Genomic DNA, 25561 nt, shown 5'->3' with positions numbered 1-25561 from the left:
CACATCTGTTTGTGATAACCAAGTTATTTTGCATATTAATAGATTAAATTTTGCTAAAATGGAAGAGCACTAGAATTAACATTTAGGAAATCTTCTAGTTTCTAGTTCTGGCTCGATCATTAACATTAAGCAAGTTAGTCTTATCTGTGTAATGGAAATCATATTCCAGACCAAGAATTTTTTCAAATTAATTTATTTTGATGCACATTGTTTTGGGAATCATGTTGGGAAGAAAGATCAGTACAAAAGGGAAAAACCATGAGGAATAGAGGAAAAAAAAAACAGGAAAAAAGTTACATGGCATGTATTGATTTACATTCAGTCTTCTTAGTTCTTGTTCTGAGTGCAGATGGCATTTTCTATCCAAAGTCTATTGGGATCGCTTTGGATCACAGAACCACTGAGATGAACTGAGTCTTTCATAGTTGATCATTGCACATAGAGACCCAGTCATGACTCTGCTGGGTCAAAGGGTATACAGTTTGATAGCCTTTTGGGCATAGTTTTAAATTGCTTTCCAGAATGGTTGAATTATTTCTGTGTTTCTTTAATCATTAGTGATTGAGAGCATTTTTTCCATATGATTATAGAATTCTTAACTTTTTTTTTTTTTTTTAATATTATGGACTCCTTTGACATTTTTGTATGAAACCTATGGATCTCATCTCAGAAAAATGTTAAATGTCTGAAATAACATACATAGCATTAGAATGGAAAAAGTTATATTGAAGCAAGGAAGTAATTTTTTTTTTTCCATCCAAATTCAGGGATTCTGAAATTTTTCTATTCATTTATTTATTTCATGATCTAGATTATTGTAAGGATATAAGGGGGGGGGGGGTGCAGCTAGGTGGTACGGTGGATAGAGTATTAGCTCTGAAGCCAGGAGGACCTGCTTTCAAATCTGGCCTTGGACACTTAACACTTCCCAGCTGTGTGACTCTGGGCAAGTCACTTAACCCCAATTGCCTCAGTGGGGGGAAAAAAAAAAGGATATAATGAAATAATGTATATAAAGTTTTTTGTGGTATAGAAAGCACTATGAAGGGGAAAGCGAAGTAGGAGGCAGAAAGGAATATTATTGTGTCTGAGGCCAAGTAACTCCCAACTCCAGACCCAGAATTCTACCTTCTCCATCACCTAACTAACTGCCCTACTCTGGGAGTCTTAAGAGAAAAAACTCTAAGCCCAAAAGAGTCCCTACAAGGCTCCCCATTAGACTAGATAAGAGGCTGAGTTCTTTTCCTTATCTAAATGTCCTGATGTCTTAGTGTCCCTCTGGGCTTTGAAGCTGGAAAACCATTTGGAGAGACACTTTTTAAGACAGTTGTGGTATCTACCAATAATCTGAGAGGCGTCAGTTTTGAGTTGATTAGCTAAAAATCACTAAAATGGCATCCAATGAAAAGTTTGTGCCTTTTAAATGTTAATATAAAGTTTGTTTTTGTTGTTTTTTAAGGTCACCATTGTGTAACCCGGGTAAATAACATTTGGAATGTAGTGTTTGCTGTGTGGTATTAGGTGATATTTGTTTTGCAGGTTTAGATAGGCTGAAATCAGTGTATTTTTGTCCCAATGACTCATTCCCTATCTATCTCCCACCTCCTTCTACCCCGACATGGATAGTCATACAAAATAAATTCCTGCACTGGTTACCTGCCTCCTTTCCCGCCACGCAAAATAAAATAAAATAAAATAACAGTTCTCTGAGTCCATCACCTGTCAGGAGATCTATAATATGTTTCATTGTGGGGACTCCATCTTTTAAAAACTAGTTCTGGGATGAGATCCATAGGCTCTGAGGGGTTTTATACTGTTTCTCTACAGATGGAGCTTACCTTTTGTTTTCCATTACTTACATTTACAACTTGATAGAAATTGACTGTCTTTTGGTATGGTGGATTATCCGTATTTACTTAGTTCTTTATCCATTAACCCACTGTAGAGACATGGATGTGAAAGGCATTATGTTTTAATGGGTGGAGATCTTGTCTTGAATGAAAGTGGACTAATAGTATTTTTTATGTGGGTTTTTTTGTTTGTTTTTTAAAGAGAGAAAGATTTATCTTTGAACTATTTTGATTTCTTCACTATCTTATAAGGAGCAACAAAAGTTCACTGGGGACGTATTTAAATGGACTAATCCTTCTTTAAATTTTTTTTACTTTTTTATAGTTATTATTGTTACTATTTTTTTCTTTTTTTTTTTTTTTTACTTTTTTATTTTCTAAATACATGCATAGTTTTCAACATTCATCCTTTCAAAATCTTGTGTTCCAAATTTTTTTCTCCCTCTCTTCCCTCCACCCCGTCCCTTAGATAGCAAGTAATTCAATATATGTTAAATGTGCAATCTACTGTATATATTTCCACAATTATGAAAAATCAAATCAAAAAGGAAAAAATGAGCAAGAAAATAACAACAACAAAAGGGAAAATATTATTTTGTGATCCATATTCAGTCTCTCTGTATGCAGGTGGCTCTCTCCATCACAAGTCTATTGGCACTGGCCTGAATCACCTCACTGTTGAAAAGAGCCACGTAAATGAACTAATCTAAATTATAAAGATTGGCTCGATAATATACACACTCTTTTGCAATTTTTTCAGGTATCGTATGTGGAGGGATCCAGCCAACTGGTTGGAAGTTAATCCTGAGACTGGGGACATTTTTACTCGGGACAATCTGGATAGAGAGAACTTAGAGTATGTGAAGAATAGTACCTACACGGCCCTCATTGTGGCTGTGGATGATGGTAAGAATATTAGTGCTTCTACTGCTTTCTGCTTTTCTTTCCTTTTACCCTCTGGCTCTTCCATCTGCATAGATATCAACCAGATTGGTTGGGTTTGGGGTTTGGTTTGGTTTTTCAAAGGGACAGAGGAGATAGTTCAGACTTCATTAGACATGTAGTTTAGCATATAATTTTCAAAAAAATTTTTTTTACATTCTTGGGAATTATCAAATGTACATGAACAATTCAACATAAAGAATTTTAAAAGAGGTTAGCATACATGAGAACTTCTATGTGATTTGGTTTTATGTATATATTGAACTTAACATGCTAGAAACAAAAGTTGTTCCTTATTATTTTCTTTTGTGTATTTTTAATATTGATTTTCCCCCCTCTCCCTTTTCCTGTTCTTATCTTGTACCTCTTCTCCATCATCTCTCTGCCTAGAGGCATAAGGCACATTTCATCATCAGAATTTTGAATTCATAGTTACTGGCTGTATTGCTCAAAACTCTAAGGTCCTTCCATATTGTTTTTCTTTACATCCTTGGAGTGGTCATGCAAATTTGTAACTTGGTTCTGTTTAATTCCTAATCACTTCAGTAAGGGAAAATAACAAAAGAGGAAGTTGAAATGCTGGAACTTGATGACAATTTCAGAGAAGTCTCATCAACAACTTTGCTTAGTTTCCATTTGAGAATATTAATGATTCCTCGGTTTAAGATGATTGCTTGAAATCTCATCACTGTGGAGACTTAAGTTTTTGTAGTTATTTCTCTATTTTCCATATGGCTTCTGTTCTCTGGTGCCTCAGTTCTACTCTTATTTTATTATGTTGTATATATCTTAACAGAATTGAATCTGCCACAGCTTTTTTTTTTAATACTGAAATTATATCCATTATAATAATCTTTTCCATAAATGTCATCTGACATGCGGTCATTTGGTATTCTTCCCCCCATAATTCATTCATATTTATTATTTATTTTGAACTTAAATACAAAATCAAGAAAAAAACAAAACAGGAAAAGAACGACCGAAAAAGAAAAAACAAAAACCTGAAGATTGTCATGTGCCCAGGAGAACATCAGGGAGGATTCAAAATATGTAAAAATAAATTTCCATTTCAAGAAAGCATATGTCCATCTTATCTTTGCTTTCTTGTAAGTTATTCTTTTGATTTCTCCTGAGTCACTATATACAAAGTAGTTTTGGATACAGCATAAGACTGATTCTAAAGTGTTATCTCCAATCATGAAAGTATTACTTTCTTAACTAAAAAAGTACTTGAATGAAATCAATATTGAGGAGATAGATAGGGGAGATGGATGATTATAGGTAAACATGATTTATTGTTGGAAGGAGGATATGTGGAAGCAAGAGGAAAGTAAGTAATAAAGATCCATTGTAAGTTATAGAATGAGGTAGTGCCATTTCTTCCAGCTAAGATTTCTTTCTCTGCTTCTTTTCTCAGGTTCTCCTCCAGCTACAGGCACAGGAACCCTTCTATTGCTTCTTTCTGATGTGAATGATAATGGCCCAGTACCAGACCCCCGAAAAATGGACATTTGCCAGAGGGATCCAGAACCTCAGATCATAAATATTATTGATCCAGACCTTCCACCAAACACTTCTCCCTTCACAGCAGAATTAACACATGGAGCTAGTGTTAACTGGACTTTTTCATATAATGATGATAGTAGGTATCTGATTTTCTTTGCAAGCTGAGGATCCCAGTTAATGTATATCTCCTATTTTTCTTGCTTGCCCATTCCAGACAGGGAAAAGTGTTGCTATGAGTATTTTGGTCTCCATTGGACCTCTGTCTTTTGGAATTATTGAGTCTAAGATCTGGTTGATTTTGTGACCATTCTCTCATACATCTGCTAATTGATTTCTAGAACAGTTGGATCATTTTGGGTGATTAATCAAACTGGAAAGTATTCCAGAGCATTCCAGGTTCAACACTGTTAAACTCCACAGGTTTTCATGGTCATGGAATCATAGACCTGAAAGGGACATTGAAAGTCACGTAGTCCAATCTTAACCTGAAACAGGAGCCTCCTGAATGTTAAAAGAAGTCTTTATTGGAAAATGGAAATCAAAATTATATAAAAGTAAATGTTGAAAATTATCTTTACATGTAATTAGAAAAAAAACAAAATAGTATCTATATGGGGGGAAAGGGGGAAAAATTCCTTACTGAGCCTTGGGTTTGTCTTTCAGAAGCTTTCATTTCATCCTCTGGCCAGACATACTCCACAGAGGAAATTCGTGTTTATTACTACCCCTATGTCCCTTGAATTTATGGTCAGATTATAGATTCTTTCTGATATCATTTATGATCCTTATCCAACAGTGTAATATAACACAATACTGGGCTCTGTCTTTGGAGTTCAAAGGAGCAGAGATAGGAGAAAGTGTTCTTCAGGATTCCAATTATGTTACCATTTCAATCTTGATCACATAGTGCAAATAGATTATTTATGAATAGGAAGAGTTTTACTACAACTAGAAATTGGACCCTGGTTTTGGATTCTTTGAGTTTCAGTTTTTCAATTGAAAAGTGAAAAGGTTGGATTGCTTACCCAAATTCAAGAGTCCCTTTCATTTCTAAAATTTTATGAATCTACAATCATCTCCCTTTGATGCTTTGTTTGGGTTCCACTGAAATATGGTCAGCTTCTTTCATATTTCACTCTAGTTCAAAGATTCTTAATCTGTGTGCACTGAAACTCTAGAGAGTATAGATTTCAGGAGTGTATTAATTTGTTTTTTGTTTATGCTTTCTTAACAGCAAGAGAATCTCTGACTTTGAGGCCAAAGAAAGAATTAGAAATTGGCGAACACAAGATAAATCTCAAGCTAACAGACAACCAGAATAAGGACCAGGTGACCACCTTGGAGGTGTACGTGTGTGACTGTGAAGGAGCTGTATCCAAGTGTACGAAGACGGGTGTAATTGCCCAGACTGGCATGGGTGTACCAGCTATCCTGGGAATACTAGGAGGAATCCTGGCACTGTTGAGTAAGTCACTAATGAATAGCTGCATCTTCTGGGAGTTCTTGGACTTCAGGCTCATGTCCTACAAATGTTGAAGGTTAAGTCAAATAATCAAGTATTTATTAAGTACAAATAGGAAGATTATTTTCCAACAGTGGGAACAGCAAATATACATTGAAGTTTCAACACTAATGATTTTGCCAATTCCTCTGTCCCATAAAGCAGACCACAGCTTCTTTAGAAAGTATTGGCTAGTCCTTGAAAGAATAGGTATGGCTATTGCACTGTTAGGTACTAGGTACACATTAGTTAAATTTGATCTTTATGACAAATAGATTATCTTCTCATTTGACAGCTAAGGAAACTGAGGTTAAGAGGTTAATAAATAACTAAGCTAGGTTATACCAAGTGATTGTATTAAAATCATTTTGAACTTAAAGGATTTAAAAATATTTTAATAGTATTTTATTTTTCTAATTACTTGTAAAAATGGTTTTTAACTTCCATTTTTTATAAGATTTTGAGCCCTAAGTTGTCCTCTGTTCCTCCATGATAAAAAAATTTTTCAACATTACTCATTGAACCTGTTTAATGGCTCTATCCACAGTCAATCTTGACTTTCCAAATCTAGAAACACACTAATCTATCGCTTTGCTCATATTAGAATTCTTCCTTATCCAGCAATAAATTACATTTGATTCAGAATCACCATTATATCCAAATAATACATTGGACTGGGAATTTAAAGTTATGTGTATATTGAAATGCACTTTACTTAGTTATTTTTTGGTCAGAAATAAGGTTAAAAATGAGCTCAGTGTTGCCACTTCTCATAAATTCAGCATAGATTTGGGGGTATGATTTTTTAAAGTGTCTTTCATGTTTGATAATGAAGAGATCCTTTTAATTGCCTTCTATGGTTTATTTACAGTGAAAATTAACTGAACCAGTGAAATTTAGTGTTGAGATTTAAAAAAAAAAAATCAAGTTTAAAGTATAATGATATTCCTTAATTTCGCATTTCTCACCATTCTCACCAAGATCCACAATCTATTCAGATTGGCCTGGATCAGATTCTAATTATATATTTCACCCCTGTTTTGTTTTGGTCACCTTATTATTCATTATTCTTTAATACTTTTTGCTATCCTTCTCATTAGTCTGTTTCTTATCTTAGTTTTACTACTGCTCCTGCTCCTCTTTATCCGAAGACGGCCAGCAGTGAAAGAGCCATTATTGCCACCTGAGGATGACACTCGAGACAATGTCTATTATTATGATGAAGAGGGCGGTGGAGAAGAAGATCAGGTCAGTAGCCCCTTGGAAAAAATTCAGAGGCAGAAGTTAGTTATGTGTTGGGTTAGGGTTATTCTGGGCTAATAAGTAGCCTTGTTGGGTCTTGATTTGATCCAGATTCTTGTGCAGTTTTGCTAGAAATTATCAAGGCAATCCAGAATTTCTCACTGAATATAATTTTCCTCTGTCTTCTTAGAAATACATCTAGTTCCAATATAGAAAGAATAACAGACATTTATATTAAATATAACATTAAGGCTTTTACACACATTATCCCGTTTAGACACCAAGAGGTACTATATAGGTGCAGTGCCACTTGACAGATAAGGCAAATTGAGACTCACACAGTAATTAATATATGTAAGAAGGTGGATTTAAATTTTGCCCTCTGCTGATTTAAAACCCAAGACTTTCTATCTTTCTATCTCATAGGGCTACTATTTTAGAAATGTATATACAAATATTTGACAGTAAATCAGCACCAAGAATTTGGTATTTATATAAATCTTAAGTGCTATAGGAACTCATTATCATAATTAACTTTTTATGCCTTAAGTAAGGATCCCTTTTATTTCCTGCTGCAAACGAATCCAAAATTTTACCTTTGGCAATAATTTCGTATGCGTTTTGTTCTTCATTTTTTTTCTGTAAAGGACTTTGACCTGAGTCAGTTGCACCGAGGTCTGGATGCTCGACCAGAAGTGATTCGTAATGATGTGGCTCCCACACTCATGAGCGTCCCCCAGTATCGCCCTCGTCCAGCAAATCCAGATGAAATTGGCAATTTCATTGATGAGGTAACAGAACAAGTTCAAGAACCACAGTTTTTAATTTGTGTGTAAACTTTCCGACTAAACTATCCGAAGGGAGGGGCCAAATTGTCTTCTTTCTCCCTTTCCATAGTTTTTCCTCCCTATTTTAGAATCTTTACCTCAATTTAATAAGGATTTGTAGAACTTCAGATCAGCCTTAGATAGTCCAGAAAGTCTGCATGAAGAGAATAAGAGTTCCTCAAATTAAAAGCATCAGAATATTTATTGATTAAATCTAGTCAACAGCACAGGACCAGAGGAAATGCCTGGGGGACGTTGACCTGGGCCTTTTAAGCTTTTTATCAGTGTTTTGGTCAAAGATCCTGATGGACATGGCTGTCAGATTTTCAGATAGTACCAAATGGGGATATTGTGACAGTCTTGATTCATAGACATTGTTGAGAATCTAGAAGGACAGACCAAAGTGTATGGTGACAATTGTTAGCATTTATGCTTAAGTTTGAGAAGATGAACCCAAATGAAATGGGGAGAGATATGCTAGACAACAGGACTCTTAGGAATCCAAGCTAGGAAGAACCTTTAGATCTTCTAACTCAGGGGATCATGAACTTGGATGGAAACAACTCTGATATCTTTATTTTCACTGACCTTTGAAATCTTCTATATTTTATTTTATGCATTTAAAAGTATTATTCTGAGAAGGGTTCCCTAGACTTAATCAGATTGACCCAAGAAAAGTTAAGAACTCATCTTGGTTTTGTTTTTTATTTTTTTCAACAATAAGGATCTTATTAGTTGATTATCCTTATCCTTAAGTGGTAAGGATCACACAGAGTAATTGGGTGATGCAGTACATAGAGCAAGGGCCCTGGAGCCAGGAGAACCTAAGTTCAAATCTTGCCTCAGACACTAGCTGTGTGACCTTGGCCAAGTCACCTAAGTCTCCTCCAAGGTCATTAAATAACTGAAATACAATTTGAACGCTTCTGGCCCCAAATCCAGTACTTTGACCACCGGACTACACTACACTGCCAAGCTACACTTGGCTTGATCCAAAACCCCAGAGGGAGAAGGCAATGGGTGATCTTTGGTAATTCACTGGGCCTCAGTTTTCTGAACGTAAAAATGAAGGCATTAGACAAGCCAGCCTCTCAAGTCTTTTCCACATCCTCAGTCTAGGATCCTCCAATATTTTGGTGGCAGGGTAGGGGTTTAATTAAAAATAAATAAAGGAATACGTGCGTCTCTCCATGTATATACACACACATACAGTGTTGTGGGGGGGGGGGGATTTTTCATAATGATCCTCAGAATTTATTTCCCAACATCTGTCACTGAAATATATTCATGACCACACCGATACCCCCATTTTTGCTAAAAAGGAAGGGCAGTTTTGAGATATCTAGAATGCTTTTTAAGGGTAATCTTCCTTTCCCTTCTTGATAACCAGCAAGAGGTCCCAGTGACCATGGAAGACAGGTACCTTCACGTTCTAGGGAGCTAGGTGGTGCGGTGGATAAGTAGGACTGTGTTTCCTGAATGCTTTTTAGGACTCCATGTGCCATATTGCCCCCACCCCTTCCCGGGAAGATGGAATAACAAACCCAGATGTGATGGCGGGCTAAGTCTCTGTTTCTCTCCTCATAGAACCTGAAGGCTGCTGACAGCGACCCCACAGCCCCCCCTTATGACTCTCTCCTGGTGTTTGACTATGAAGGAAACGGCTCTGAGGCGGCCTCCCTGAGCTCCCTGAACTCTTCTGGCTCTGACGAAGACCAGGATTACGATTACCTGAATGAATGGGGCAATCGCTTTAAAAAGCTGGCTGACATGTATGGCGGAGGGGAGGATGACTAAAGCCACACCTGAGCTGAACAAGGGCAAGAATCAGTCCCTATTGGCTGTCATCCGCGGGCATCCAAGGAAAAGGGCAGGGGCTTGATCAGTTCTATCCCTACCTCCTTTAACTGTATAACCCAAATAGAAATTATTGCTAATTTACGAGGTTAGTTTTATATTTTAAGGCTAGTATGTATCAATTCTCTCTGTTCCCATCCTTACCCTCATCTTTAATTTCTTGTAAAACGTGAGTAAAGGAAATGTATTTCCAAGGCAATTTTTCAGGCTTTGCTGTCAGGCATTTCTTTGAAACACATGGCAGCTCTCCTCTCACACCCATGTCCCCCTTTAAAAATGTGTGTAATGTTTTTTGTGGTTTTTTTTCCATTTGTGCTTTTACACTGGTTTCAAATTGCTTCCTTCCCACTCCCATTGTCATATCTTCCCAGGCAGGAAGATTACTTGACATTTATGGGCAGTGTGAGCCCATGTCACTTTATAAATCTGATCTCGTAATGTTCATAAATTTTCCTTTATTACTAGTTTCATGGGTCATTATTACCCAATGAATAGAGTCAGGAGGACTTGCATTCTGATGCAGCCTCAGATGCTTGGTAGCCATGTGACCCTGCAGAAGTCAACTTATCCCCCATGTGCCCTCAATATATAAATAAATAAATTAGTTTGTGTATGTGTATATTGGTGAGGCTGTTGGGATAAAGTGACTTACCTAAGGTCATACAGCTAGTGAAGTTCTATCTATTGCACCATTTAGCTGCCCTGGTAAGTGTCATTCTTATTATTGAGACTATTGGAGAGAGACTGCAGAAGGGGGGTGGGAAATTGGGATTTTTTTTTCATGTCATAATTAATAGAATGAAACCATGGTACACAAACCAGTTGCACTTGATGGGTGCAACCTCCAAAGGCTGAAAATGATAGGTTAGATAGGAAGCAATAGACAAAAGCTTTGGAGAAGGAAGCTTTAACAAGTTCCTGGAAATGAGGATTATTTCCAGAAAGAGCATTACCGTTCAAACAACGGTCTCGCAGGTTCTAACATTCTGCACAGATTTACAGACCCTCCTTTGGGTCATGTCTCCTAGATGTACTAGCAGACATAGATAACAAGAAAAACAAGAAGTTAGCATGCAGACATTTTTCCTAGAAATAGATTAAATTGGTTAAATTCTCCCCCTCATTAGACCATAGACCGGCAGGTGAGATTTTGAACAGAGGACCTTAGACTAATTTTGTCGAAATGGCCATTGAGGCTTTGGTGCTTCCTGTTTTAGCTCAGCCTCTGAAAGGTCTTTTGTTTTTTGTAGCCAAACAGTCTGTGATGATTTAGGTTCTTTTGAATATTGTACAGTGGATATGGAAGTCAAACCTTTGAAAATGCATTTTTATAAATTTTATTAAATAATTTTGTTAAACTGTTGTCAGATTGTTATCTTATTCATGTAGGCGCCATAGTCCTATACCTTGAAGAAAAACAGAAGCTCCTAATCCTGACTTGATGGTGGATCCAAGGCTCAGTCATTTCTGAGAGTCTCATGTGTTAATATCAATTTTGAATCTTCTATGATTTAAAAAGTTCAGTTTCCAACAGGATTTTTTTTTAATTGTTATATTTTGTTTTGCCATACAACAATAATAGCTAGTGTTGCTAGTGCTAAGGGTGGTCTGCAGGGGCAAGAGAGAGTGAGGGATATGGCTTTTTGTGGCCTTGGAGATGACGGGCTTATCCAGAACTGGACAGAAAGGTCAGGGAGGGGAACCAAGTTTCCTGCTAGTACTAGGAAAATGTAAGAACACGAGGGGAAGAGATTTATGATAAGTTTGTTAGCAATAGAATGGAGTTTGAGAGAGCACTGTGGAAGGAAATCAATCAATAAACATGAAGTGCCTACTATGTGCCAGACATTGGGAATATGAGGAAAGTCAGGAGGCAGTTCCTCAAAGAGCTTACAATCTCATCCCTTAATATGAGGGATGATGAATGCAGGGGAGACAACACAAAAAAGAAACTGATGAGCTAGGAATGGAAGGGGCAAGAGAGGGCAGCGCTTTCAATGGAAATGATGAGCTGGCTGTCCTGGATGCCTTGGTTCCTCGGAGTACCCGTCTCGTGTCCCCTTTCCAATGAGAAGGAAAAGAGGGGAAGTGTTAGTTTCAGTAGTGAGGTCATCTTTCAGGAAGATGAATTTCTAGATACGATACCCAAGTTCCATGAGTGCATTAGGTTGGGAGATGATGAGATTGTTCATTGTTTCCTTTTTATCCTTATATAGCTTGTTCAAACCCACCTGCTCCTGGAGCTTCTCTCTCCTTCTGATTGGAGAGGATACAGGGGAACAGAAAGTTCTACCCAGATCCTTTATTTGAGGAGTGAAATAGTGGGTTGTAGCGATAAAGGGAAAATAGAGATGATAGTATGAGAATCAGTAGTGGGAAAGCAGACATTAAATCCAAATTTCTGAATCATAAGATAATCTGTTTAGCATTCAGTCTTCAGATCAATGTCCAACTCCTCTCTTTTCAGTTGTGACACTGTTCTATTCTGAATTCAGAATTACTGTTCTGTGAACAAGACCCTCTCCTCTTGAGCTGGGCTTTGTCTCTGCTGTTTGCCAAGCCTGGAATTTTCTTCTAATTTCTGCCTCCTGGCTTCCCAGGCTTCCTTCCATTCCTCATCAAAATCCTACCTTTCTCATCCCCTCCTAATTCTAGTGCCTTTCCTCAGTTGATTTTTTCCTATTTATCCTCCAGGCTGCTGGGATGACTGAGTTTGGATCTGGTGCTGGGGCAATACCGTCATCATCAATAACTAGTTACTCTAACACAGGCAGTATACAGGGGCTTTTGTCTGAGCTTAATAAAAAACTGTTTTGGAGTCTTCTGTGGTGTTTGAAGGAAATAGCCCACAGGCTGAAGGAAAACTGGTTTATCCTCTGGCCAATTTTGTTGTTGAATCACTTCAGTCATAACTCTGTGACAGGAATTTCTTGACAAAGATACTGGAGTAGTTTGCCCTTTCCTTCTCTGGTTTATTTTTACAGATGAGGAAACTGAGGCAAACAGGATTAAGTGACTTGCCCAGGGTCATGCCGCTAGTGTGTGAGACCAAGATTTGAATTCATGGGGATAAGTCTTCCTGACTCCAAGCCCAGTGCTTTATCCACTGTGTTACGCAGCTGCCTCAGGATAATGTTATAATGTTAAATAATTCTGTAGTTTCTGACTGTTGTGAGCCGCCTAACATTCCCTCCACCCACATTTAAAACATGACTCCCCAGTAATACTATATAACAAGGAAAGATCTCTCATCTTCATCTAGGGACTCCCATGCCCCAGTAATACTATATAACAAGGAAAGATCTCTCATCTTCATCTAAGGACTATGCTTTGGTTCAATCTGAGGGAAGGAAAACAAATTCTTGACCCTAATCCCATCTGATCTTGACCCTCTTCAGACCACATAAACCCTAGTGATATAAAGGCTATGTAGAAATTTGGGGCTGGGGAGGAACCAACACAAACTAAAACATTTTGTTGAACAATACCAAAAAATATAACTAGCAGGAATCAGATACCTGCTATAAAATTATTCTCACTGAAGTGAATCTGATTTTATTTACTTGAAAGTTCGCTCCAACAAGGGCATATTGCTGCGACCCAATTTTTCCTATGTGACTTGTGTCCAAAGTTTGCCTGCCCCACACAGCAGAAGCCTTCCTCCATTTCATCTGACATTGCCAAGGGACCAGCGGAATGCTCTGGCCATCCACCTGTGATCTCTTGTTACAAGTCACATTACCAGCTCATCTCTTCCTGTCAGTACAATTCTTTGACAACATTCTTCTGTTTTTTGGAGCTTCTTACTGTGTTTTGCAGCCTGCTCACACCCCATGCACTTCTTCATTACTCTTTGAGAGAAATTCATCTTTTTTCCTGAGAAATAGTGGTTTATTATTTTTTTAACTTCAGTTTTCAAGTCCACTTCCCTCATTCTTCCTTGAGAGAATAAGAAGTATAAAAATCTATTATAAACAGAAAGGGGCAAAACAATTTCTGCATTGGCCACATCCAAAAAACAAAAAAAGCTCCAATCTACACTTGACTTAATCAGTTCTATGTGGAAGTGTATAGCACACTTCATGAGTTCTCTGGAAATATGGTTAGTTATTGTGTTGATCCATTAAAGTTATTTGTCTTTACAATATTAGCATTATATACATTTTTCTTCAGATTTCGCTCATTCACTTTATTAGTTCAAATTCCGAGGTTTTTCTGAAATGAGCTTCCCCATTTCTTACAGTATTCCATCACTTTGATATACTATAAACTTGTTCAACCTTTCCTCCATTGATGTATGGAGCCTCAGTTTCTAATTTTGTCCACCACAAAAATAGACGGTATAAGTATTTTTGTACATAGGGGTCTTTTTTCTTCATTGATCTCTTTGGAGGATAGACCTAATAGTTGTATTACTGGATCAAAGTGTCTATACTCAAGTATTGAGTTTAAACTTATTAGCTTAAAATAGCAATAATCAATGACCAGTATATACAATTTAAAATAACTTTTTGGCATAATTCAAAATTGCTTTCCATTATGTCTACACTAGTTCACAACTCTACCAACAGTAGATTAACATGCTATTCTTCTCTCAATCTCTCCAGCAATGTTCATTTTCCTTTTTTGTCAATTTAGTAGAAGTGATGGGTGTGAAGTGTTACCTTAGATTTGCATGTATTTGCAATTCTCTAATTAGCACAGTGCCTGCACATAGTAAGTGCTTAATAAATGTTTGTCTACTTGCTAATTATCAATAATTTAAAGCACTTTCCATACTCATCTTTTAATGTTTCTGAAATAGTGGCCTATGAGTTACCACTATATCACAACAAATAAAAGATTAGTATCAAAAAGATTGGCTTTTGTTTTCATGGCAAGCTTGCAGTCAGTAAAATTTGCAGTTTTCTGAAAGCAATCCAGCCTTCTCTCTTTTCACATTCTCATTCCAGCTCAATGCCATCTGTGTAGTCTAGCCCAGTCTTCTATTTCAGCGGGATGTCTATCCAAATGCATGAAATCTGGGCAATCCACATTTGGTCTTTGACAAAGATCAACAACTTTCTGAAAGATTACAGCTCCCTTCCTGGAGACTCTTCAATGCTTTGGGATTTAATGTAATTAGAGTAATGTCATCCATCAACAAAACATTTGGAAGACTTCATCATCCATACCAAATACCTCCTTGACCTGAACTCTGCTCTGGACCAGCTCCATCATGCTGGCAAGCACAGTTCTGTTTTATGCTTCATCTATTGTTTATTACCAGCATGCCTTTGCACAGAGTTACTTGCATCCTTATAAATTTCAAGCAATCTCAAATGATATTGATATATAGATGGAAGATAATTTCCTGTAAAAGAGCCTCTGGGGCTGGACCTCTCTCCCTTCTCTGCTGAAACAGCCTCTTTCCCCTCCCACTCTCTGCTATCTTTTTCCTTTTGCTGCTGCTGCTGCTTCTTTCTAGCTCTTATCTTGTTATTCCCCCCATTCCTTTTAGTTTGTTTCTTTACAACTGTGTATTTCTCAAAGAAATTCATGGTGGGCTTTAACTTTTTTAATTTTCCTGGCTCAAAGTTCACAATGGTCCCAAATTAAACTCATACCAGTCTTTATTCTCTTTAGTAACATTTCTACTTTCTCTATAAGCATATTTTGGATTATGTTGGTGATTCTATCTTTCGTCCTTAAAGGAAAAAAGTTTGTTAAAATAACCTTACTTCCATTTATGTCAAGTCTTTAACTGTTAAAATGAGATCTATTTCATTCATTATGGTGTTATTTACTCGTTGATATATCTACTAACACTTTTTTCCAAGAAATCATGATATAAAGATATGAAGCTTATCTATCTTCTGGACTTCTCACATTTTTTCTTCCTGAACCATGTTTTCCCATATTTCTCCCTGTTCTTACCTTCACAGTATATTTACCAAATTTGAAAGTACATGATAATACACGATGACTGTGGGGGGAAAAATGTTTCTTGTAGAATTTGGGGGTAGGATAAAACATTTGCCAGGTCCTTACTTTGCCTTTCCAAGAAGATATAAGCCATTTAGTAGCTATTTATTCTTTCCTCTTTTTACTAGGATTCAACTCCTCCAAGAACATGCTTCTTTCTTGGTCATTGGACAACAAACTCATATTTAGATTACCAAATGGTATATTAACATTTATTGATGCTCTAAAACTTACTTGATTCTTAGCTGTATCTCTCTCCTTTCCCATCACTTTGCTACTATCACTACAGAAGCAGAAGAGATCTACAGTCAGATTGAAGGCCTTTGGGGGAAGAGGGAAGAGGTTCTCATGGATTGCCATAAGGCACAAAAGAAAAAGAGCAATAATCATTGATTTGAGGGACAGCTAGGTAGCATAGTGATAGAGCACCAAGAGGATTTGAGTTCAAATCTGATCTCAGGGTAGTTGTGTGATCCTGGACAGTCACTGAATTCCAATTGCCTTGCCAAATAAATAATCAATACTTTGAGTACTTTGTATTGCCTTGTTAATCTTTTATCAGCTATGATCTTTAGATCTTATTAGCTATAATCTTTAGAATAAGAAATAGCTTTGTGATATATATTAAGAATATAGTCCTGAGTAAAAAGTCTACATAAACAATATGGGATAGTCCAAGGTAAATACTTGTGTTAATCTTGAATGTGTATTAAACACAGAATTATGATGATCATCTTCATATGTTGATCTGCCCTAAAATATATTGATCATTGATCATGATGGAATTGGATGCCCTGACCTATTGTGTAAAAGATTATTTGTGACTGTGACAGGATGAGTGATGCAAAAGGGTATTGATGTGCACCATAACAAGCCCATTTATACCATAAATGATTTGAGACCTATAAATAACTGTGAATTTTGTATCTCAGGGTCTCATGTATACTGTGGACCTCACCTTTGTTTCTCTTAATAAAGGTTGTTTCTTTTTTTTTTTTTTTTGCTCAAAAAGGCTTCTCAGTTTCTTCTTCTTTTTTAATCAGCAACATATATGTATTAAGTGCGTTCCATGTGCGAAGCAATATGCAAAGAGCTTATGCTCTAATTGACACTAACTTGGGGACACCTGTGTGTGTGTGGATGGGAGTGGGGAGGGTTCATGATATCAAAGACTGAAAAGTCAGAAGGTGAATGGCTAAACTGGATCTCTCCCCAAAATGGAGACCCTGGGAAGAATTCATCAATGGGAGATTACGACTCTACAGCTTAGCAGAGGGATGGTTCCCAAAAAGAAGGCCACAAGAGCAGATGGATATTCCCAAGTGTTGAAGGATGTCCCAAGGGCAGACTGCAGCCAAGGCCTGGTGGCCTAGAAAATCAGAATCCAGCTAGAAGGGCACTCCAAAAAATTTAGTGACGATGTGTCTGTTACTAGCAAGGTTGGTTCTCACAAAACATTTAGTCTGTAAATAGGGTCATGGATGGCAGAATCTGACAGATCGCACAGTCTGGCAATATAACCTTTAAGAATCTGTGAGCTTTCTGCCCTCGTGAATGACTGGGATAGGACTTTTATGGAAGAAAATTGCTTTAATTTCTTCATTAACTGATGAAGAATAATCTTCCTCAAGAACTCCGTTACAAGTAGGAAAAAGGGAAGAAATAAGTCCCTTGAGAAATAGGGTGTGGGTGAGGAGTCATGCTCCAAACATTGAAGATGGGGGTAGAGGAGGAGTTGCTATGAGTCAGTCATAGCTTCTGAGAATCACAGCTCCATGGGCAGCTCCTTCCCTCCTAACTGACACCTTGGCAGGGGACTGGAGAACCCACCATCTTGACTGGATGCTGGTTGCGTGCTTCCTCAGCTGTTAATCCATGGCACTCCACCTCTACCTTTGCAAATCAAGCTGGTTCTACTTCCATACTTGGTCCCAAAGCTTCCTCTCTACTGAAATGTTTTCTTCATCACTTTGTCCTGCATTTCTGGACACGTCATTCTATTAGTTCTGGCAAACGTTCTAGCTCTCACCTTCCCAGCTATGTGCCTGAGGGACAGTTCTACTACAGTGAAATAGCCCATGACACAGTACTTGTGTTCTTGGGAGTCAGAGCTCCCAGAATAGACCCATAGAACATGTTTCTTCAGGCCTTTATTTCCCTGCCTCAGTATCCCTTGGGTGACATCAAAAGTTTCCCTCAGTCAGTTATTGTGAGATACTGCTTTATTCTCTGCAGAGAATCTTCAGATCTTTTATCTCTTAGAAAATGAGATGGTACAATTGAGATTGAAGAGGAGATAAACCTGAGTTCAAATCCTACCTCAGATACTTAATAGTTATGCAAACCTCAAGCAAGTCATTGAGCCTATTTCTCTCTGGAAAATACTTGTGTGAATTCCCTTCCAGCTCTAAGATTGTAATGGGCTTGGAACTCTTGAGCTGATGCACTGAGGTCAGGACAACTGAGCACTTAAGGCTAACTATGGATTGAACAATACTCTCTGGGCATATGCTTGGAAAATGGCCCTTCCCACTATCCTGTGCTGGCTCAATGATTGGTGTATACAGAGGATTGTAGGAGGGACTAGGGGATAGAGTAAGACTAGCCAGAGTCACTTTGGCTGTAGATGAGGAAGAAGGAGGTCGCAGAGATTCTGCTTCCATCTAATTCAATCCTACCTCTAAAGACCAAGAATAAAGACTAAGGACTTTTTCTTATCCTGACTCTGGTTGATTCCAAGGTATCCAGGGAGCTAACATGGTCATCACATTTGGTGCCCAAGCGTGGGGCCAAGGACTCTACTTTCACTGAAGAAGTCCCTGGTGACCAGGAAATAGGGTGAGTATTTTAATAGACAAACAGGGAAATTACTTTCTTAAGGGCTAAACTAGTCTAGCTGCAATGGGGCAGATATTGGGAAAAGATTCTCCCCCAATCTGAGCCCCACTCCCACCCCCAACCCCACCCCAAAGGAGATCTGCAGGAAGCATAATCAGACTGATAAAGAGACAGGGCTTATTTATGACTTGGGAACAGATTGATGGATTCCTGGATACATTAGAACGTACGTCCCCTTGGTTCTTAGAGGAAGAAGAGATAAGCCTAAATAATTGGAAACTTGTAGGAGATCAACTATTATAATGATAATGATTCCAAGTCAATTTCCAAAGAAACACTATATATATACAACATAATACATTTGGCCTTTAAAAATACTGCAAGTTATAGAAAAAAGAAAAGTTTTCAGAACAGCCAGATGAGGAAATGTGACAAAAATGAGAACAAAGGTGGGATTAAAAGCGATATCTCCAGAGGGCATGAGAAGTAACGTGAGGATGAAGGGCATGATGATTCTCACTCTCTTACAAAACAGCTTCAACCCTGCCTAAACTGGAACTGGTTTTTGATACATTCATATCAACTTCACCTTCCAGGATGGAGCGGGAAGGAGGAATTGGAGGGGCAGTGATACCACCAGCACTTCTCCCCCTCCCCTTCCCCTCTACCACCTGCCCAAATCACCCCCTCCTATGGCTAGATTGCAAAAGGCTTAAAGCCACAGAAGAAGAGTAGAATTTAGGTGATTTGAAACTGGAAATGTATCCTGTGATTGAATAGTTTAACTCTTCAGGTCAAGAAAGTAGAAGATACACTTCTTTTGATATAGAAATCCTCAAAGACCTGAAAAAGGCTTGTACTCTTTATGGGGGCTACATCAGCTTATGTTAAGATGTTATTACAGAATTTGGCTTATGAAGGCTTAACCCCTAGGGACTAGAAATCTGTAGCAAGGACATGCTTAGAATCTGGACAAAACTTGTTGTGGTTTTCTGAATATAGTGAGCTCTGTAGGATACAAGCCCAACAAAATAGTCATAGTGGAGTTAATCCTCCAATCACCTGTGACCAACTAACAGGTGTAGGTTCTTATGCAGAAATTTCAGTACAGATTAATTACTCCTTAGCAGCATATGAGCAAATTGCTGCTGCTGCTATCAAAGCATGGGCTTCTCTCCCCAATAAAAACGACAAGGGTGAAGCTTTCACAAAAATAACACAAGGGCCAAATGAACCCTTTGCTGATTTTGTGGGATGTTTGCAGACAGCTATCATATAAACTAATGGTGAAAATACAGTAACAGACATTTTGATAAGGCAACTTGCTAAAGAAAATGCTAATGAGGTTTGTAAAACAATTATACTGGGACTACACAAGGATGCTCCTTTAGAGGAGATCATAAGATGCTGCGCCACAATGGGCACAAGTACCTTTTATAGCTAGGCTATGCTGCAGACTTCCCAAGATCCAAACATGGGAAGACAGGGTCCCTTTTGGCAAGGGACTTCCAGAGAGACTCATCAATGCTTTCAGTGTGGTAAAATAGGGCATCTGAAAGGTCAGTGTTGACATAGAGACAGAGTGAGAAACAGGGTGGGAGAATAAGACCCAATACTCCATGTCCAAAATGCAACAGAAGCTTCCATTGGGCATCAGAATGTAGACTGATTCTGGGAAATGAGATGAGGGGCCCAGCTCTAGGGCCCCAGGGAAAAAACACTTGGGGCATGATGGCAGCCGATGCTACACCCAGAGAGTACCTAGAAGTCCAGTACCCAGACATGACCAATCAGCCAGGAAGCCATCTGATGGGAGAAGGGGATTACACAATCAACCAGCCAGGAAGCAACCTGATGGGAGAAAGGGATTACAATTGGGGAGAATAGAGTTGTATGTAGCTGGGACAATTGAGATACCCCCTGGAGAAGTGAAATCTGTTCCTCTTCAGCCTATGGATCCCTTGCCTCCAGGCACAGTAGGCTTGACCATTTCACCTCCAGAGAGCACTTACAAAACAGTGTCCATCCAAACATTGATGTGGGAAACTGGGGAATGTGTAGATAATATCCCAGTTACTAATACAAGTAGACAATGTATGACTTATCACCCAGGAGAAGTAGTAGCATCAGATTTACTGATACAGACTCCTAATAAGCAATCTGGTGATAGTTACCCAGATTCTGACTCCAAACAACAAAATCCAGGAATATACTAGACAGCAGCTGTGACAGCTGACTGACCTATGCTCTCTATCTATGTAAATGGCATACAATTAGAAGGATTGGTAGACACAGGTGCAGATCATACAGTCATTAGAGGTGCCAACTGGCTCAGTTACTAGCCAAAGATTAAGGCAGACACCTACATGTCTGGTGTAGGAGGATCAATAGCAGCTGAAGTTAGTGCTACCCCTTTGAGATGGACTTTTGAAGGCAAAACAGGAGTTTTTACTCCTTTTATAGTTGAAAAAAATCCCTATCAATCTGTGGGGAAGAGATGTTTTACAACAATTAGGATTAAAAATGAGTACCTTGGCTTTTAGGCAGAGCTGCTGCTGAAGGCCTGCCAACACTTTCACCTGTTCCTATCCAATGGAAAACTGATACGCCAGTGTGAATAGAACAGTGGCCCTTAGGTAGCAATAAAATTAAGGCCTTATTAGATATAGTACAGGAGCAACTTGACCAAGGACACTTACAACCTTCTTTAAGTCCTTGGAATTCCCAAGTATTTGTTGTAAGAAAGAAATCTGGAAAATGGAGGATGTTGACTGATTTAAGAAAGATAAATGAACAGATGGAAACTATGGGAACTCTTCAGCCAGGACTTCCATCTCCTAATTAATTGCCTAGAGAATGGCCTCTTTGGGTAATAGATATTAAGGATTGTTTCTATTCTATCCCTCTAGATAAGGAGGATATGGAAAGATTTGCCTTTTCAGTGCCCAGCATTAGCTGAGCCTTATAAAAGATATGAATGGACAGTTTTGCCACAGGGAATGAAAAACAGCCCTACTATGTGTCAAATGTATGTTGCTGCTGCTCTTACTCCAGTAAGAAAAACATTTCCAAAAGTAATGTTATTGCATTACATGGATGATATATTGGGATGTGCACCTGAGGAACAAATGTTAAAAGCATGTCTACAAAAGACCATGGAAACACTAAGGTACTATAAATTGCACATAGCTCCAGAAAAAATTCGAAGACATGCTCCTTTTCAATATTTAGAATATGAAGTATATCCTAAGGTGCTTACATACAAAAACTTTCCTTAAGAACAGAGAAGCTAAACACCTTAAATGACTTTCAGAAATTGATAGATATCCAATAGATGTGTCCAGTGTTAGGCTTGACTGCCTATCAATTACAACCATTATATGACATTTTAAGGGGAGACAGTCCTTTAAACTCACCACACCAGCTTACAAAAGAAGCTCAAGAGGCTTTGAGAGATGGCTTTATACAATGTGGTTGAAAGAGTCACTCAAAAACCCTTGGAAATATCAATTTTTGCTACACGAGGCACCCACAACAGTTCTTCATCAAGGAGACAGTGTGATAGAGTGGGTGAATCTCCCAGCACAACCAGAACAAAGCCTTACTCCTTACCCAGTGCTTGTGGCTAGAGTTTTATTAAAGGCCATTAAGTGAGCAGTACAATTATCTGGAATAAGACTTGACAAGATATATACCTTTTATACTAATGCACAAATTAATGTATGCTGTGAAACCATCCCAGAGTGGCAAATTTTATTAGCCATGGCTCCAAGTTTTACACACGGGTCTCCATTAAAGATAAACAGACTATTACATAATTGGTGATGGATTCTTGAAGAAAAGGTTTCTAAAGTTCCTCTTAAAGGACCAACTATCTTTACAAATGCATCCAAACATAATATTTGTGCTGTATACTCTTGTGACTTAACTATAAAAGAGTAGTAGTCAGAACTCCTTTTCAGTCCACTCAGCAGAATGAATTGTATGCAATCATTCTAGCTCTTATTTATTATCTAGGAGACATAAATATAATATCTGATTCAGCCTATTCAGTAGGTGTGGTACAAAGAATTGCCACAACCCAAATAAAATTTGTAGCCTCTAATATATATCAACTCTTTAAGGAACTTCAAGAGCAAGTGAGAAAGCATCCAGGTAAGATTTATATCTTGCATGTCCACTCTCATAGTGGACTTCCAGGTCCCATTTTTGATGGTAATTCAAAGGATAGCCTTCTAACTATGCTGGACAATACTTCTTTATTTCAGGAAGCCCAAGAATCTCATTTTAAATATCATCAGGCTGCTTGAGCTTTACATTTACAATTTGGAATAACAAGAGAGGAAGCATGGAGCATAGTAATCGCCTGTACAGCTTGCCTTCCTTTCCATGCTCCTACACTGCCTCCAGGGAAAAACCCTACTGGTTTGAGACCCAGTAAAATCTGGCAAATGGATGTGACCCCATTATAAATCTTTTGGTCATCTGTCTTTTATCTATGTTGTGGTAGACACCTTTTCAGGATTCAGGATTTTGCGATACAGCAGCAAAAGAGACAGCCCAAGTGGTCACTGAATTCCTTATCCAAGCATTTGCAATTATGGGTGTGCCACAGGCAATAAAAACTTCTGCATATAGTTCTAAACATTTTGCACACTTTTGTGCACATTACATACCACTGGCATACCCTTTAATCCTCAAGGACAGGCAACACTAGAGAGGAAAAACAGAAACATTAAGACTCTTCTCCAAAAACAAAAGAAAGGGGGAGCCACAGGTAACCCTAGAGAACTTCAAAATCTAGCTCTTTAGACTATTAATTTCTTGATTTTTGACAAAGATGCACTGGCTCCAACAGACAGGTTTTATAACCCACTGGAAGGGCAGTGTCCAGCACTATCTTTAAGATAATTGCCAGGTAATATGGAGAGATCCAAGAAGTGGTGAATGGAAGGGACCAGATAGATTAACTGCTCGGGGGAGAGGCTTTGCTTGTATCTCTACAGATGGAGAAGGAATCAGATGGGGGCCAATGAGCTGTATTCACCTGGTCCATTGAAAAGATACGGGGTAGACCTTTGAAACAAAGGAGAAGACCCAAGAAATATTGGGTGGTTCCATTGCTGACTAGGCCCACCACTGAATGAACATGGCAATTATGGCATTTGACTCATGAACATCAAAAATTGTTGGACTTCAAAATCCTCAGGAATCATTGGATTCTCCAAGACATGATAAGATAGTTGTAGGACTTCAAAACCCTCAGAAATCATTGGATTCTCTGAGATATGATAAGATTGTTGTAGGAAGTCAAAACCCTCAGGAATCATTGGATTTTCTGAGACATGATAAGATTGTTTTAGGAAGTCAAAACCCTCAGGAATCATTGGATTCTCTGAGACATGATAAGATTGTTGTAGGATTTCAAAACCCTCAGAAATCACTGGATTCTCCGAGACATGATAAGACTGTTGTTGGACTTCAAAACCCTCAGCAATCTTGGATTCTCTGAGACATGATAAGATTGTTGTAGGATTTCAAAACCCTCAGGAATCATTGGATTCTCTGAGACGTGATAAGATTGTTGTAGGAAGTCAAAACCCTCAGGAATCATTGGATTCTCCTAGATATGATAAGATTGTTGTAGGATTTCAAAACTCTCAGGAATCATTGGATTCTCTGAGACATGATAAGACTGTTGTTGGATTTCAAAACCCTCAGCAATCATTGGATTCTCTGAGACATGATAAGATTGTTGTAGGACTTCAAAACCCTCAGTAATCATTGGATTCTCTGAGACATGATAAGATTTTTGTAGGATTTCAAAATCCTCAGGAATCATTGGATTCTCCTAAATATGATAAGATTGTTGTAGGAAGTCAAAACCCTCAGGAATCATTGGATTCTCCTAGATATGATAAGATTGTTGTAGGACTTCAAAACCCTCAGCAATCATTGGATTCTCTGAGACATGATAAGACTGTAATAGGACTTCAAAATCTGTTGGAATCATTGGATTCCCTAACACACAAAAAGAGTGTTGCAGGACTTCAAAAACTCACAGGGATCATTGGATTCCCTGACATGTGAAGTAATGAACAATAGATTGGTTTTGGACTATCTCTTGGCTGCCGAAGAAGGCGTATGTGTGACTGTTGTTTACATACCCTCCTTCTAGGATTTGTGGAAATCTTTTACAACACCATGTTGATTCATATTGTTTGTCATACCGTTACTTGTGTGTACAATTCATGTTTGTTACACCACATTGAGCCTGCACTGGCTGTGGGGAGAGACATCACTAATAGTCTGTGTGTTATTGCTTTGTGCTTGTGTAATACCTCCCATGCTGATGGGTTTGTGCATACTTGTTTCTAATAAGACCCTTCAGCCCAGAAACTCGCTAGCCATCCCCACTTTCCTTTGGTGCTTTTCATCTCCCTTCCTGAGATGTCAGGGAGGGTGTGATCATCTTCTTTTTAGTGCTTTCACCTCCCTTCCTGAGAAGTCAGGGGGGTTGTGATCACCTCCTTTTCGGTATTTTCACCTCCTTTTCTGAGAAGTCAGGGAGGGTTTGATCCCCTCATTTTTGGGGTTCTCATTTTCCCGAGAAGTCAGGGATGGCATGACCACCTGGTTCTAAAACAAAAGAAAGCGGGAGATGTAATGGGCTTGGAACTCTTGAGTTGATGCACTGAGGTCAGGACAGCTGAGCACTTAAGGCTAACTACCAATTGGACAATACTCTCTGGGCATATGCTTGGAAAATGTCCCTTCCCACTATCCTGTGCTGGCTCGATGACTGGTGTATACAGAGGAGTGTAGGAGGGACTAGGGGGTGGAGTAAAACTAGCCAGAATCACTTTGGCAGTAGATCAGGAAGAAGGAGGTCATAGAGACTCTGCTTCCATCTAATTCAATCCTACCTCTAAAGGCAAAAAATAAAGACTAAGGACTTTTGCTTATCCTGACTCCAGTTAATTCCAAGATATCCAGGGTGCTAACACGGTCATCACATAAGACTATGATGGATG

The 25561-nt window shown here is 38.4% G+C and overlaps 1 protein-coding gene across 1 annotated transcript in view; it reads left to right on the top strand.

Annotated features, from left to right (window-relative positions):
* CDH1 (cadherin 1) overlaps nucleotides 1–11088 on the top strand; it is a 65509-nt gene extending 54421 nt beyond the window's left edge. Inside the window, exons 11-16 of the mRNA XM_051974728.1 lie at nucleotides 2611–2756; nucleotides 4210–4434; nucleotides 5533–5763; nucleotides 6917–7047; nucleotides 7689–7832; nucleotides 9456–11088. Of these exons, the coding sequence (XP_051830688.1) occupies nucleotides 2611–2756; nucleotides 4210–4434; nucleotides 5533–5763; nucleotides 6917–7047; nucleotides 7689–7832; nucleotides 9456–9665 (1087 nt within the window). The 3' untranslated portion in view covers nucleotides 9666–11088. The remainder of the gene's footprint in view (nucleotides 1–2610; nucleotides 2757–4209; nucleotides 4435–5532; nucleotides 5764–6916; nucleotides 7048–7688; nucleotides 7833–9455) is intronic.
* Nucleotides 11089–25561: the final 14473 nt, after the last annotated feature.

Source organism: Antechinus flavipes, chromosome 2 (assembly GCF_016432865.1).
Source record: "Antechinus flavipes isolate AdamAnt ecotype Samford, QLD, Australia chromosome 2, AdamAnt_v2, whole genome shotgun sequence".
NCBI lineage: Eukaryota > Metazoa > Chordata > Mammalia > Dasyuromorphia > Dasyuridae > Antechinus > Antechinus flavipes.
This window is presented reverse-complemented; position numbering and strand designations above follow the sequence as displayed.